The sequence below is a fragment of the Sitophilus oryzae genome, unplaced genomic scaffold (genome assembly GCF_002938485.1).
Source record: "Sitophilus oryzae breed Bouriz unplaced genomic scaffold, Soryzae_2.0 scaffold_1218_pilon_pilon, whole genome shotgun sequence".
Lineage (NCBI taxonomy): Eukaryota > Metazoa > Arthropoda > Insecta > Coleoptera > Curculionidae > Sitophilus > Sitophilus oryzae.
In genome coordinates this window covers 699,504-717,649 of record NW_022145858.1, presented here as the reverse complement: position 1 = coordinate 717,649, position 18,146 = coordinate 699,504, and the positions used below count along the sequence as shown (strand labels likewise).

The following is an 18,146-nucleotide window of genomic DNA, read 5'->3' as shown; positions in this document are numbered from 1 at the left end:
TTAAATAAATCCCGATTAGTACTTTCAGCAGAATATTTTCGTGCTCCATGTTCCCTAATAAATTTAAAATCCTTGTTCTTTGCTTCTTGTGCTTCCTCCCCTAGCTGACCAATAGGAAGTATGGCATTTGCTATAATTTCTGCTCCATGAATAAGTATTTTGTGTACACTTGGTGGCATAAAATACCATGGATACAAAGATACATAAAGTTTAACTGTATCCATAGTACATTGCGAAATTTAGCAACGTCAATTTTAAAACCAGATGAAATTGCCTGAAGAATTACGTAAAATCGCCTCATTAGTTCTTCGCTAACTCCGGTTATTTGTGACAACTTTTTAAAGTTTCTGAAAAAATCCTAGCAATATTTCCAGTATTAGTAGATCCATAACCAGGTTTTGGCCGATCTACTAAAATTCCTAGTTCCTTTTTAAATGCGTCAACTATCTGATGTTTCCTAATTTTTACTTTCTCTTATCTCCTTAGTTATCCCCTTTAGCCTGATAGAGCTTTATTTCGATTCGATAACCAATATGCAGGCAACATTAAAACAACCGAATCCAGGCGTGAAGAGTTGAGAGTCCAAAAAACTTAATCTTCCTTTATTAATAATCTTCTCGTCAAAATTTAGAACATTCATTTCTTTGGTGTAGCATGATAAATATAACAGGTTTGACTTGATTTAGTGCTTGTTAAAGTATTCCATACTTTGCCATTGTGTTGCCGATCATTGTCAAAAATAGTTGAAATGAAATTGTTTTTTGTTCAAAAATAAAATTATCTATTTTCCTAAGTTGTTTCTGTATATTTTTTGTCTCTTTCCCTGTAAGTTCTGGAGTTTCTTTTGCAAATATAAATTTGATTGCTCTGCAGAACCTCGTAGATGATGGAACCGGGTTTTTTCCACGATATTTTTGTTCTATCTTGTGCATCCTGTAGCTGAAGAGGAACTAATGATATTATAATTACTGAAGAATCATCTTCTTAATTATCTGCCTATAGTTACTTTGGCCAGAACTACCGTCTATTCCCCATTTACAAAAAAGCACAAATCTATTACTGGAAACAGATCTCAAAACTTCTTGCATCTGACATATTCTCATTGCAGTAAGATGAAGTAAATCCTGCAACCTCACTTCGACTTCAGTCGGAGAAATTTTTAGTGCTCTTGGATCTGAGTAACACGAGAGCTTATCCTTCAAAATCTTATGTCAGGAAGGATAGATATTAGCGTTGCACTTTTTTGCCGATTCTCTGTATTGCAAATATGATCTCTTGCTGCTTTTCGTATTAACAATTAAACCTAGGGCTTCCTCTGGTGTCATCGGCACGACTTTTGGCATTTCCACGTTTTTATAGACTCCTTTGTATTTTTTCCATGGTAGAGCTTGCCTTAACAACATCTTCAATAATATTAGCCGCTACTCTTCTACCTTGTTTTCGTAAACTCATTTGCGTAGCAAATAAAATTTCATCACCAGAAGTTGAAGTAAGAATTTTTTTAATTTTCTTCTGTTTAGCCCTTGTACCACAGTCATGAAAATTTTTTGATGACCTTCCCTTGCCCTTTGACTCACTGTTTTTTTCAACTGAAAGGAAGCTAGGTTTGATTTTTAGATTTAAATTTTTCCTGATCTCTGCGACATAAATTCCAGCGTCTCTCCAGGTTCTTGATAATGTTTAAAACATTCTTTCGCTCGAAGCGACTTCCATTATCGCGCAAATAATCACAAATATCGCCTAACTTATTTTTGCGACTTAAATGCCTTCGAGTCCTCCATTTTTCATAAATATCCATAAGTTAGAAGAGGAGTTAAAATTAGGGATAAACGAGGGGCACTTAAATTATATATAATTTTAAAGTCTATTTGATATGCTACAAATGCACGAGGAAGAAATTGCGTGCAGACATATGCCTTTTTTGCATACTAAAATATGTTGTATCCTATTTATATATTTACAATTTTTTAAATAATTATTTTCTATTGGTTAAATAATATTAACTTACCAGGTATAATTCCAAATAATAAGTAAAAACCTAGGAAGCTATTCAATTAAAAAGAAAACAGCGTAGCCGAAAATCAAAACAAAACATGTATGCTACTTTTTCTTGATAAGAAGCAAATACCAAATTAGCCTGTTTTAAATAAACATGCGGCCCCTTATCTCTTTCATTTGGTACTATTTCTTGTATATTCACATTCCATATATATTTATAAACAAATTTAAAGTCTGGTTAAAATAAAACAACAAAACAGTGAACCACAGCTTGAACCACAGTGCGGCGCGGCGTGGCGCTGCGCCTACTTGGAGCAAATACTGTCGAGAGGCAAAATAATGTTTTGGTCTTGGAATATTAACTTACCTGTTTGCTTAGCAGAATACATGTAAACAGAATGAAGAAAATTAATTATATTTGAACCTTAGTATACTAAATTACATTATTGTGAAAGAAAATCAAGAAGATTGTTGCTCTGCTTAGTTAATATGAAATGTGTGGTTGTGACGTCCAACTAAAATAGTCGTTATTCCACGTAAATGAAGTGCGCCATTTAAAAAAAGATGTATTGCAGCGTGTCCAGATATATAAAACAACTATTTAAAATGATTTATTATGGAATTATGGAGTTTCTTAATTTTTTAAAAAATATCGGAATATGACGATAATTAGGGCAGTGACGGTAACTGGGCATTTACCATAGTTTCTTCTTTCGTTTTTGTGACAGTAGTTGTTGTTTCCTTAAACACTTCAAATGTATCTATTGATTTCGGGTAACTGTCCTTGAGATGATTGTATCCTTGATTGTATGCTCCTTGTTTGATTTCGGAAAAGGCCAATATCGACTCTGAAATTCAGCACAGAGCAGCGCCTCAAGAGCATTCTGGAAATTAAAAGACAGGGTTTTCAACAATCATGACTTGAGTACAAAAACGAAATTTGCAGTGTACCGAGCGATAATAATTCCCACCATGTTATATGGAAGCGAAACCTGGGTGCCGTACCGCCGACACATGAATGCATTAAACAAGTTGCAACAGAGACATCTTAGACAACTCTTAAGAATAAAATGGTTCTATCATGTCTCGAACGTATCGGTCCTTGAAAAAGCTAACTGCGAGAGTATTGAAGTCATGATTACAAAGTCCCGCTTAAGATGGGCTGGTCACGTATGCAGAATGCAAGAAAACCGCATACCAAAATCTCTGCTTTACGGTGAGCTTGTAGACGGTAAGAGGAGGCCGGGTGGACAACTCAAAAGGTTCAAGGATATTTTCCACGAACACTTAAAAGGAATTAACAAGCAGAATGAGTGGGAAGAGGCAGCTCACAATAGAACGGAATGGAGAAGAATTGGAAAGTCAGTTAACAGCGACAACCAAAAAGTAAAGAAGCAACAAAGCAATGAGATTTTTGAATGTCTGGACTGCGGTAGACAGATAACATCACGTATCGGGCTTTTCAGTCACAGAAAAGCTCATGAAAGAAAAAGCCTTGCGTGACCATCTTCTGATGCGTGTCAAATACTCGTCAGCGAGTAATGGCGGTATGTATGTATGTATGCTCCTTGTCATTTCGATATCATCTGGGTTCACTAGAACCACTTTTACTGTAGACGACTTTGTCTTCAAGGGGTTTCCTACTTTAATCTCAATATTTATAAAAATGTCTTCTGTCCAGGTAGATTGCGCTGGTGCAGCCCATTCCTCATATGAGCTAATATTGCTTAAATTCAGTGGCTCAGGTTGCGTTTGATTGCTGCACGTTGTCGTTTGGGTGCCAGCTTTAGTTTTATCGGGCTTGGCTATGGTAAGAGTACTAGATACTTCTTCTAGATTAATACGCTCTGCTATACGTCCTAGTTTTTCGACACTTTCCTTAATATCTTTTCTCGTCTTCTGATTGACTTTTAACAAGTATGTTAGCGTGTTTAGCTCTGTTTTAAGTTTTGCCAATATCAATTATTTTACATCTGGGATCTCTTCAGGTGTTCCTGATAGATCTTTGCTGAGTAGACCTGGTGGTGTCCTCGCAATGCTTGGCCTTCTAGCAAAACTTCTCAGAAGTTTTCCAATGTCAAATGGTTGATTATCCCCCTAGAATCCATGGGACAGCTCTTTGATAAGGAGTGGGATTGCCCGGCCTCGCCGGAACCCACCTGGGGTATTTTATTTTTTGTTTTATCTTCCATCTTCGATTTTTGAATTTTTAACCTACTGCCAGGTTTTTGAGCTGTTCTTAGTTTCGCTGCTCATCTCAGACCTTACTGGCAAGGTTGGACCAAGAAGCATTAACGCTTCCGCCGGCATCGCTCATCAAATCATTGCAGTTACTATGCCCCACCACCACGACAAGGTCTCACAGCTCCACGGTGGGGATCTCTGGTTTACATGTGTAGTAAATCGCAGGTAGCGCAGGTATCTGTTCTCGGCTTACGGAAACTTAAATTGGAAAATTTCTTTTTAAAAATTTCAAAGTAAAAACGATAGGTTACTATAGAATCAGGATGAGCTTCCTTAAACGCCGAGTAAAGTCTATTTATATTGAGATCGAAGCTCAGATATTGCTTGTCGCTTTTCGAGCGGTTGTAATGTCCCATGTCTCTGGGAAATTCATTAATGTGACTAATAAATTCTTTATCTTCTGGTGTGAACTTCCTGTACAGCTGTTTATTACCTCTCCTTTCTTTGTATACTGTGTCTCCTTGTTTTTTCAACTTAAAGTTTGAATTTGTCTCGGAGTTATTCCAAACACCGCGCAAAAAGTCTTTCTACACACTTGTAAGATGTTGCCTTCTCCATTAGGCAAGGTGAAGGATAGCGTAGCCTGTCTCTTGATCTCTTCTGGTCTCTCGTAGGTTCCATGCCTTCTCCTCTTGATAGCACATACGTGTATGAGACCCATTGCATACGTATTTTGCTTTACATGGTCATTCAAACCGTAAAATTCGTGGAAGAGATTTAATTTTTGTGCATGCGATATTGCTTTACAATTTAAATTGCATTTGCACAATACCTGGAACAATATAAATAAAGTTGCAGAATCACTACCGAAAAACAAAAATGTCCGACTAACCTTATTTCCAGGAGGCTGTGTAGCAGGAACTTTCATGTTTTTTCTTGTAAAATATTCTTCTCCAGTACTTTTTTTTTGCCGTACTTTTTGCTTACTGCCACGTCTCGTAGTCGAACTAATGTCAGTATCCACCATTCTAGTATTTATTGTAAAACTGTTCGGAACGAGATAAACAAACACATCGAAACTGCCACTTGAGGCAAAGAAAACAATGTAATATTAACTGGCACTTACCACATTTTTTACCGGCGGTGTTTTGGCGATCGACAAAGGCGCACTCTGCTGGGATTTTTTCTATTCAGTTAATGACCGTGGCGCTTTATATATATTGCTGGTTATGGCACATAGAACATTTTACAAGTAGTATAAAATAAAAAACCCATATTTTGGCACTTAGCACATTATTTATTTCAAGTCTTCGCTTGTGCATTGGCAGAGGGGACTACATTGAATTAGATGTAGGAAATTTCAATCCACAACCAGATGTAGAGAGAGTAGAGCCAGATAGAGAAATTCACTTAAAAAGACAAGGGGAGAGGAAGAGGGATTCTATTAAAGACACTTTATACTATTTATAAGTGGTTTATTATTAAAGGAATAAACACATATTGCATCTTATTTAATAAAATATAGAATGTTTGAAAAGTACATATTTTGGAACATTGTATACGTGAAAATAAGTGGTGTTACATATTTTTTTTTCTAAAGCGCCTCTGGTCTCTGGGTCAGCATGGGCCTGAAGGAGTACCGAGTGATACATATAAATCTTTTTAAACAAGGTAAAACCTCTACAAAAAAATTAACAGAAAACTTAATTCCTAAAATTAACAAAAAATATATTTTTAAATCAAAAGACATCTATAAAATTTAATTATCATCAATGTTTCTAGCAGTCTAGCATTTTGTACTTTATAGTTTTCTACTTATAGGGAGAATATACAGTGCGTTTTGTTAACTATGCCCTCAGTCTTCTTTGGGTTAATAAGCTTGACTAATTTTTATTCAGTTCGTTTATTTGATTAATATATAAAATGTATTTAAACGTGAAATATAATAAGAAAAAATTTCGTGTGTGTGTGTCTTCTTGGCGTTCGAGTGTCGAGTCTGCTGGCGATCATAGAAAATAACCTAACGGATAAGAAAGGAATCTACGTGTTAATTTTTTGACGCTACATAGTGGCGCCATCTAGTTGAGCAGCGCGTACTATTCATTAAATGGCGGGAATATAGCGCTAAAAGCAAAACTTATAAATTGAAATTTTATAAGCTAAACATTAAATCTGCTATAGCAAAATGAACAAATTGAACTTATGCCGACAAGTACAAATTATTCTACTTTTGTTTCGTTTATTTATAAACAAAAAAATATTTTTTTTATTTTAGTATTTTTCGTATATATATATATATATATATATATATATATATATATATATATATATATATATATATATATATATATATATATATATATATATATATATATATATATATATATATATATATATATATATATAGGGGTGAGTTTCCTACGATGTTCTCTATGGGCATCTCGGAAATTACTGGAGATAGAGTCGGTTAAATGGGGAAAGAATTGCAGTTTTGTGGGGTCATAAATATGCGCCTTTCAGATTTTTGAAAAAGTTCATGGCTTACTAGATATTTCGAAAAAACAAATTTTGGCTATTTTAAAATTGTCCCTAATTCCATTACAATCTATTTTAGACAAAAGTGTTCAGATAAAAGTTGTAGATAATCACATTCCTAATGAGTTTGTGTTCTCCGATTTTTCATAAAACCTGTCATTTTTTGACATATGACACAAACATACGTTTTTTAAATGGAAACCATAGTTGGCTATGACTTCATAAAAAGCGCCATTTTTTAAGCTTTTCAGCAATATAAGCTATAATATGTTTCTTTCACAAAATTACTGAGTTATAGCCAATTCTTATCTTTCTTGACTAATTTCACTTAGTTAGCCATGGAAACAAGTTATTGTCGTTGCTCTCAGAAATGTGAAATTGTGTCACATCCAATCTTTGTAAATTAAAATAAACAAAAATTGTAAACAAAAATTTTTCAAATGAAGAAAAGCGTGTAGGATTATTGGTTCAACTTTTCTTGGCCATACAGGATACTTTGACCGGTGAAAGTTACTTACGTTTTTTAGAGAACGGTTTTCAATGGTGTTCAAATTTTGTTGGGATTTATAACTTATAAAAAGACAAAATATGTTATTAAACGGCTCTTTACAGTTTAGATTACACAAACTAAAACTGAAAAAAATAATAACACTACGTACACTTTAAGTTATTTTAGAAAATGTTCAAAAAATCCACAATTATTTTGAGTACATAAATGCATCTTTTTACAACTGAATTTCTAGCTATTGTCGCAGAACGACCGGTCGACTTAATTAAACTTCTCCTGTTCCGCCTCTTCGAGTGCCTCTCTTAATTCATAAGTATTTTTGTAAACCTTGTTGTTAACCATACCGCATAAAAAAATCTAAAATGGATAGGTCAGGTGACCGAGGAGACCCATGCAATTGGTCCACCTCCCTGAGTCTACATAATTATGATATAAATAATTTTTTAAATAACACTTCTTTCATTGTGGGGGGGTTGGTGCGTCATAATGAAGTCATGTAAGAGAGTTCCAACATAAGTCATGTTGGAACCACTGTATTAATGCGCGAGTATCTAAATTTAACTTATCTAACATGTCTTGAAAACCGTTTTCTAAAAAACGTAACGTTCGCCGGTCAACGTATCCTCGAAACTGTATGGCCAAGAAAAGTTGAATCAATAATTCTACACGCTGTTCTTCATTTAAAAAACTCTTATTTACAATTTTTGTTTATGTTAATTTACAAAGATTGGATGTAGACAATTTCACATTTCTGAGAGCAACGACGATTGTACTTGTTTCCATGGCTAACTAAGTGAAATTAGTCAAGAAAGATAAGAATTGGTTATAACTCAGTAATTTTGTGAAAGAAACATATTATAGCTTATATCGTTGAAAAGCTTAAAAAACGGCGCTTTTTATGAAGTCATGGCCAACTATGGTTTCCTTTAAAAAAACATATGTTTGTGTCATATGTCAAAAATGACAGGCTTTAGAAAAAATCGTAGAACACAATCTCATTAGGGATGTGATTACCTACAACTTTTATCTGAAAACTTTTTGTCTAAAATAAATTATAATGGAATTAGGGACAATTTTTAAAATAGCCAAAATTTGTTTTTTTCGAAATATCTAGTAAGCCATGAACTTTTTCGAAAGCCTGAAATGCGCATATTTATGACCCCACAAAACTGCAATTCTTTTCCCATTTAACTGACTCTCTATCTCCAGTAGTTTCCGAGATACCCATAGAGAACATCGTAGGAAACTCACCCTGTATAAACGATAAAATAATTTGTAGATGTTAGCTCAAAAAATTGGTCATTTTAGCTTTAACAGATTTATTGCATAGACTTTTATTAATAAGTAGGGATTGTATTATTGATTAATCTTTTTTTACTTATGACAATTTGGCGAAGTAAAATAAAACACAAAAAATAAACACAATTAAATATTATATATATTACAAATACAATTATATATTATTTCATTTATTTTTCAAACGTTTCATACGTCTGTACGCCTCAAAACAATTCATTTCTAATATATTTTTGCTGTCAGGATTCAGCTTACCCATTAATATATTATTTAATTTTTTAACATAATTATATATGTATATTTTGACAAAATGGGTGAAAATAAAAGTTTCTATTTCCTCTCTGTGAGGGCACTCTTTAAAATTAAAATTTATTTTGCACCTTAAAACGGATATAATTCGGACTCGTATATTGGTTTTATCAATCGCAGAAGGTACGTAGCTTTATAGCATTTCATAAATTTTAATAATATTTTTTATAAGGTCAACATTGGCATAAACTAATTTTTTTACAAATGGGTCGTATTCTTTAATAGACATAAGTTTGTGATGAAATTCATTAATATCTGCGTTGTTGTGTAACAAATTTAATTTACAAATGTCACAACCTGTTATTTTTTTAAACAAATCAAGATATATAAATCCACTGATGTAGCTTAATGTAGCCTTTTCAGTTTGTGTTACATCTTGTAATGTAACTGCAGGTGGATGCCTGCGATCAGGTACTTGAATTTACTGATTATCTTTATTGCTGTGTAGCATTTCCCTTAATGTGGACAAACAATGTGACATATCGTCTTCACAATTTGCTGTTTGAGTAAAAGTTGTTGCTTTTTAAAAACTAGCAAAAGCAGCACATGTAGGATTTGTATTTCTAATCGGCTGTCCAAAATAAAAACAAAGTAACTGACATTTTTTAAAAAATTATTTTTTACATTAATGGCACTTACTGCGTTCTTACGGACATTTTGGTATTAAAATTTCTACAATCGGATAATAAATAACGAAGTTATTATACTAGCCAAACAAAGTAACTGCAGTCGTTACTATGCGTTTTCGAATTAAAAACAAAGTAAACGTATTTTGCGATATTAAAAAGGAAGTAACTGAATTGCAGTTACATCGTTTTTATCTTGGAATGTGCGTATCGTAAGTATCGTGGGATAACTTAAAAACAAAGTAAGTCTTAGTTTGTTTTTAAGTTGTTACCCCTTATAACATTAAAAATCACTACTAAACGATGGTTTTTTTACGGAAGTTAGTTAGTATTCAAAGAGGGGAAGGATGGATTGGGGAAGGATGTCTTAAACTTATTTAAGCAAAAGATCGAAAACCTTGGTCCATCAAGTACTGTTCTTAATTAAAAATAAAAACATTTTTTTTCATGCCTATCTTCCAATTTTGGAGAAAGATGTGCAAAAATGTATGGACATAATCCTCTTCTATTGTACCTAATAAGTAATTAAAACTTTTTCCCCATAAACTCATTTGTTTTAAGCGGCTTGGTAAAAATCACAAAAACTGTTTTTTCTCGATTACAAGAAATTTACAGTTACTTGATTTTTATTTTGGACAGCCGTAATGCCATATTGTCTTATTTGACAAAAGAAATTTTCGAGCGGATCTTGGTTAAACATGCGTGGAGCAAATGCTTTGAAACCATGAACCATTAGAATTCTATTTATTTGTATATAAATCCCTTGATTGATTATCCAACCATTTAATACTGGTGGCTTGGATCTATTTGTTGGTTTTGATTTTATAAATTCCATGGCTTCTTAAACATTTACTGCGCTTCTCCAAAACCTAACATGGGCTGATTTATTGGACACAAAACCTCTTAATAGTTTTCCTACACTTGACTGTCCAAAACTACCATTAGTGCTGTCAAACAGGATATCAAAAAATATTAATAATTCGGCAGTATCTAATGCCTCTAATCTCTAAGTGCATACTCGCATCCAACTCTGAAGCTCCATCAGCGGATTTTATTCCTGATATTGCACAGTATTTTATTGCAGATGCCACTGTTGTCCTAAATATTTGTGCTGCAATAGAAACTTTCATTTTTCTCATTTTATCTTTGTAGATATGTTGATCTGTTATTTTTCTCATTACCCGTATATTATTAGATTTGTCTATATTGTAGGCTTTAATAATATGTGACCACGATCCTAACATTTTTTTATTATCTACAGTAAATGACAAATTTTTGTTTAAAACATTATTTCTTGTGCTTTTTACAAGATGTGGTGGATCAAAAAGTGGTAAAACTGGTCTATCCTTTATGTAAAGCACTGTATCATCCCGATTTTCATTGGTTTGAATCATCGTGAAATTAATTTCGTCCAAGCGTGCATTTACCGATTGTACAGTAATTTGACTTTTGGTTTCTGTTTTACCCATTTTGGCACTAAAGCACTAATTATTACAAAAGAAGATTCACTTTTTAAATTATATAGGTAAAAAAATAGGTACTGGCGCTTAAATTACTTAAATTATAGAATTTATTAGCCGAAGCACACACACACACGTGTTTATCAAGCCAAGAGCGCCATCTTTTTCTGTTCTGTTCAATTATGGTTATATTTTCAGTCTTCGGAATTTAAAAAGTTTTGCAATGCAAATGAAAAAATTTTCGATTTTGAGGAACACAGCTATTAGACCAAAGTATAATCCGTTCCAACTATGGCGTGGTTGAATCATTGACATTTCTTTTAAGAATTTTTATTACGGCATTGGCAATATGAACACCCGCTCGTCCCCATATCATTTCATGCCAAATGGCATTATAAACAACTTAAAGGTTAGTTTATATGCATTCGTAATGCGTCGTCCGTTATTCCGTTAGTCCAATAATATTCAAGTTTGAGCTGTCATTTTTGAAATAAACCAATAAAATTACATAAAATCAACGACGGACGACTCATTACGGATGCATGTAAACCCACACTTAGTTTTGTCTAGGTGGGCTGTTAAATTATAACAAGAAAGCTATGAATCGGTAATAAAAATTGATTATGTTCGCTTTGGACAAAGAAAAGGTGTTTTTTTAGAGCAAAAGCGACAACTCCGACTTTGTTATTGTTAATATAGGCTTCACGATCTCTATTTCTCTCATTGGGTGCGTTCACCAGATGACAACAGTTGAATAGTTGACTAAGCGACCGTGTTCGGTAACCATGATGACTAGACGCTGGATGTCATCTGCGATTTTCATGAAGCGCGAATAATTTATGCCATAATTTATGACATAATTGACATATGATGATCGTTTGTTGTTGTTTGTTTTGGCGGGCTATGGCTTTGTGTTACTAATAATTGTTTATTTCATTATAAAAAACGTACTATGGACCCTAATAAGAAAATATGTCATCCTACAGTTTCGAGTTTTCTAAGGAGAATCAGCAACCAGTAATTGAAAATGATAAGATAGTACAAGTATGTATACCCATGAACAAAACAGTTAAAATATAATATGTAACTCTATAAAATAGCCAAAAGATCTAATACTATTTGCATTTTTAGATAAATCTTGCGATAATTAATTATTAATATTATTTTTTTTCACTGCTCAGAGCAGGTTTAAAGCTGCCTTATCCGTCCACGGGGACAAGACAAGGTGCTATTGTTAATCACCTAGAAACGAACGAACAATGTTAGCAGCATCATCTGATTTCTGCATTAGGCGGTAAGTATTTTCAGGTATTCCAATTACGTTTAATTGTTCTTTCAGGTTGACCGGGATAATTCCAATGGCTGAAACAATCAAGGGAACTACCTGTACCGATTCCATTTGCCATATATTTTTTATTTCTATTCTCAAATCTTGATACTTTGTTAATTTTTCTGTAAACTTGCTTTGTATATTTTTGTTGTTAGGAATAGAAATGTCGATTAGTAAAACTGTTTTTTTAATTTTATTTATAAGCGTGATGTCCGGTCTGTTACTTTTAACGGTTTTATTTGTTAAGATTGTTTTATCCCAGTATATTTTGAAACTATTATTTTCAACTACGGGTGGTGGATGATATTTGTAGTAGGGCTCTTGGATTTCTCGGTCAATGTTGAATTGTTTCAGGATCTCCAAGTAGATGATCGATGCGACTCTGCTGTGTCTTTCCAGATACTTTGTACTCGCCAGATTACTGCACTCTGATAAAAGGTGTTCTATGTTTTCCCTTCCAGAATCACATCTACGGCACTTGTCTGATATATTCTCCTTTAGGATGAGTTTCCGGTAGTTGCGTGTTGGGAATCACTTGGTCTTGCATAGCCACTATGAATCCCTCGGCTTCGGGGTAGAGATAACCCGATGTTAACCAGTGCAATGACGCCACCTTTTCAATGTGATGTTGATCTAACTCATCTGGGTACCGTCCGTGTAACTCCTTGGCTCCCCAAGTAGCTATTTTATTAGTGATTGATGTAGGACTTGGAAAAGCATCATATTGTTTACTACTGAGGTTCAAGGGGGTGTAATTGACATCAGCTGAAGACACCGTGACGTAAAAGTTGCTGTTCTCGGTATAAAAGTATTCTCTGAGGCTCTTTATTTGCTCCCGACAGACATTAACAACATCCAGTAAACCTCTACCTCCAAGATTTCGAGGGAGGGTCACCCGTTCCGTAGCGCTTCTTGGGTGGTGATTTCTAAATTTGGTTAAGGTTGTTCGTACCAGGCGATTTAGGGATTCCAAGTCTATATGGGTCCATTTGACTACTCCAAAAGAATATGTAAGAACCATATTATTATTATTATTATTATTATATAGTCACGCAAGGCGTTTTCTTTCATGAGCTTTTCTGTGACTGAAAAGCCCGATACGAGATGTTATCTGCCTACCGCACTCCGGACATTCAAAAATCTCATTGCTTTGTTGCCTCTTTACTTTTTGGTTGTCGCTGTTAACTGAGTTTACAATTCTTCTCCATTGAGTTCTATTGTGAATTGATTCTTCCCAATGATTCTGCATGTTAATCCCCTTTAAGTTTTCGTGGAAAATGTCCTTATACCTATTGAGTTGTCCACCCGGCCTCCTCTTACCGTCTACAAGCTCACCGTAAAGCAGATATTTTGGTATGCGGTTTTCTTGCATTCTGCATACGTGACCAGCCCATCTTAAGAGGGATTTTGCAACCATGACTTCAATACTCTCGCAGTTAGCTTTTTCAAGGACCGATACGTTTGAGACATGATGGAACCACCGGATTCTTAAGAATTGTCTAAGGTGTCTCTGTTGCAACTTGTTTAATGCGTTCATATGTCGGCGGTACGGCACCCAGGTTTCGCTCCCATATAACATGATGGGGATTATAATTGCTCGGTACACTGCAAGTTTCGTTTTTGTACTCAAGTCATGATTGTAGAAAACCCTGTCTTTTAATTTCCAGAATGCTCTTGAGGCGCTGCTAATCCTGTGCTGAATTTCAGAGTCGATATTGGCCTTTTCCGAAATCAAACTGCCGAGGTAATTAAATTCCGCTACATATTCCAATAGTTCGCTTTTAATCACTTCTCTTTCGCCTGCTCGGCAACCTTCACTCTCCCTTATCCCTAAAACGCGCCTAGGTGGTACAGTAACCGCTAGTAATCATAACAAGAATATGACCTACCTTCGAACACTTTGGCGGCTGGTGCTTACCTAGCGCAGTACCGCGGCGATCGGCGGCTGGCAGCTGGTCACTTGGCGGGGCACTCCGGACTCGAACTCACTGTTTCGCGTACGACCACAAACTGTCGTTTTGAACTGCTGCAGCCAAGGTACTTGACTAGCGCTCCCCTCCACTCAGCCTGCACTAGCAGAGTAGGGCGAGCGGCGCGAACGGTTGGGTTTTTCGCATTAAACTATAGCGACCAAAACCGATCAAAACTCTCTTACAATATGGCAATTAAATATTTAACTTATTTAATTTAACAATTGGAACACTAATGAAGTTCATTACAATAATGATTTAACAATAAAATACATTGACTGTCATTATCAAAAGAAAATGAAGTCCCTTTTATTCTAGTATAATATTAATTAACACAATATACAGGGTGTTCTGTCCAGTAAATTATTAATTTAAATAATTTAGGAAGAATCAAACGAACACGATGTTGCTCTGAACGCTGTTTATTTTACACTCTACAACTGTAAGAAATATTTAACATTCCTACACCTATATACAAAAAACATAAAAGTTTATTTGGCTATAATTCAAATATATAACACATATCTTCCCCCAAAACAAAGACATTCCAAAAAACATTACTAACTAATCCATGAAACAACCAAATTCATACTATAAGTCTATCTGGAGCTTTAGGTTTACTTCGACGTCTTAACGTACGATCACTCTTCTCCGACTCCGAAAAACCCGACTCGACCTCACCACCATCAACCTCCTCACAATCACCTTCTATCGGTTTAACATTTGCACTATCAGTTAATGTGGTAGAATTTTACATTTAATGTTTCAATAGGTTTAATGAGCACATCATTTGAATCAGGTATATTACACAAATTATAATTTCTTTTCAATTGATTCACATGACGTTTCCATGTAAGGTAATTTGGGGTAATATGGCCCACTTTCAGCTTTTTATTCCAGTATTTTAACCTGAATGTGCAAAAAAAAGTATTCTCATACCAAAACTTTTATTTATCATCAAATGACATAAACAAATACTCTAAACAAAAACAAATATAAACGAACTGCTAAAAATAGTTTTTTTTTAATTAAATAAAAACGGGCCTTATTTTCGCCGCTTATGGTAATACGGCCCATGTGAAAATAATATGGCGAAAAATTGGCCCATACTATGGAGAGCAGTTTGGACATTCAAACTCGTCTCTGTCTTTAGCAGTAAGACCTACACAATCTTCGTGTACCCACTTTTTACATGTCGAGCATTGCCGCATATCTTCAACACGAGCCACTCCACACACAATACACATCCAGCTGGATAAGTCTTCGACGTTTTCTGTTTTCTTTGTGCTTCTAGGCTTGGAAGATTGAAGGATTCGTTGGCTGGATGACTTTTCCGAAAATAAGTCTCTCTTCAGAACCTGAGCTTTATAGTTTACTGCTTTTCGTCTTGGAGTTAGTTGTTTTTTTATGCTAAAATCTGGAGTTGGCAAAAGATTTGTCATTTTTTTTAAATTTCATCTTGTCCAGTGACAGAATGATAAGAGATCTGAGAATAAGGCTGAATAACCAAATTTGAAGTTTGCTGACCGGTAGGTTGAGTAGCAGGCTGATTAGATGACCAAGCGGCTTGAAGTGGCTAGTTGAGTAGCAGGCAGACTGGTGAAGTTAGTGGAAGGCTGAAAGGCAGACTGAGTGGCTGGATGAGTGGCAGCAGGTCGAACGATAGAGACGTCCAAAATTTTCACTTTAGAAGTTTTAGTTTTGGGCTGGGTCTCTGTTACTGAATTTTCGGTCCAAAATGAACATCCTGGTTTAGACTCTCCGGCCGGCTTCAGTTTTTTTGCTAACACGTTCAATGGCACATCGGAATCGGAATCATCTTCGATTTCTTGATTCGGATGATTAATTTCTTGAAATGTCAACTCGGATGGCGCAAAAGCTGTTTCCGGTATTACTGAGGGGTCGAAAGGAAAAATTCCTGTGGCCCTGAAACCACTTTGTATATTGGAAATACTCATGCATTGCTTCCAGACTGGATTGAGTATTTTTCCAAAATTCTATTTTTTGATCGATCTTAAATTGGTAGGATTATCTTTCCAATATCGCAAAAGTTCGGAGTCCCAGTAATGTTCAAATGCTCTGAAAACAGCTTTATCAAGAGGCTGTAACTCATGAGTGGTGTTGGATGGCAGGCAGTATAATGAAATTTCAAAATTCTCAGCTGCATCTACGATAGAAATATCGAGATGACACGATGCGCCATCTAGGATCAATAGAATTCTACCAGCTGGCTTAAATTTTGAAAAATGGTGTAGCCACTGAACAAAATTCACAGTCCTTTACAAAGATGCAACCGGGGGGGGCATTGAAAATGATGAATAAAAACGTAAAAATATAATTAGTGTTAATATGAGTGTATTACATACATATGTTTAAATAACGAACAAAAAACAACAGATTTAAAGATTCACTGAAAAAGTAGTAGTGTTAACATTAAATAAAACATTATAAATAATAATTATGCGATCGGACCTATCCGTAAAACAAGCAAAAAAACCTCGAAGAAAACAAAATAACATACAAAACATCAGGTTAACATGATGACAGATCATGATCAATGACAGATAAAGAATTCTTACGGAAAGTTAGACTTTACGATATAATTTTTTAACTGTTAAAGGCAAACCCCATTTAAACACAAAACTTTTTAATACCTACTACTGTATCTAAAAGACTTTTTTTAAATTACTAAATTCTTAGCCACGCTTCTGCTTTTCTTGGCTGTTGTGCGTCACGTCACAGATTAACAGGCTAACGTTTGCACCACAAGGCGATGCTGCAGACCACTAGGTAGACCGGTCGTAGAAATTTATGTTATACAACTTGTAGTCAATCTACACAAATATTATCAAAAATTTTTTTTCTTTTAAAATGTGTTCAGATTTTGTAAAAAGTATAAGTCAAAATCGCAAAACTTAAATTGATATGAGTTTCTTAGTTTTTAACTAATATAGTGGCGAATTACAAAAAATCTTTTTCAATGAAAATTAATGAGTTAAATAAAATAATTTAATAAATTACTAGCTTTTTCTCACGACTACGTTCGCGTTACACCTCGAATCCTTCATGCATTGATTTAAATGATTTTTTACTTCTTTATAGAGAGCTAGATAGATGTTTTTTATTTTTTATCTTTTTTTTTATTTATTAAGAGCACTAATACTCTCTTTATAGGTTATTTTTTATTCTTTGAAGGATAATTGAGGAAGATATATTTTGTTATGATGTCACTAAATAAACCCTTGTATAAAATTTTATACTATCTGGTTTATAATGTTATAGTATTGCATTTTCGTACAGCAAACTTTCATTCCCTATTCTAGTCCCTAAGGGTATAAATTTCATAAATTCGCTTTACCTTGGTGCCAACTTTTTATGTGTATAATCCAGAGGTCACCAAGTTTTATATAAATTTTTACTAACTTTACCCATTTGGTTGATGAATTTCAAAAATTTCTTCTAATTCTTTTTGTAGGATTTCATTCTTCTAGACCAAATAGTAAGGAATTTTCATACAACAAACTGTTCCGAGATAATTTTACTCTCTAAGAGGATGAATTTCCTAAAATCGCTTTGTGTAGCTAATTCACTAATGTCGTTTAAACGAACCTTTGTGCTAATATTTATGTATCTAAAGCTGGCGGCATGAACTCACTCTAAAATATCTAAAAACGTAATATATAATCTAACTGACACACCACTGACAATGACAAATAATTTATTTCTGGAGGTATTGTGTGTAGGTGTTTTTCAGGTATGTTTTAGTATTTAGTCGTTTTACACAAAGAAATAGCCATTAAGCACTATAAAAATACTTCATAACAAATCTACACATATATACCTTTCATTTAAAAAAAGAATCATCAAGATTGGTAAAGCGGTTTCGGCGGGATGGATGCAACAAAAAAACCCTTTGAGCTTTTATATATG

The 18,146-nt window shown here is 34.3% G+C and overlaps 1 protein-coding gene across 1 annotated transcript; it reads right to left on the bottom strand.

Annotated features, from left to right (window-relative positions):
- Nucleotides 1–15,325: 15,325 nt before the first annotated feature.
- Nucleotides 15,326–15,658, bottom strand: LOC115874085. Its single transcript, XM_030889149.1, has one exon. It carries the CDS (start codon nucleotides 15,656–15,658, stop codon nucleotides 15,326–15,328), a length of 333 nt encoding a protein of 110 aa, XP_030745009.1.
- Nucleotides 15,659–18,146: the final 2,488 nt, after the last annotated feature.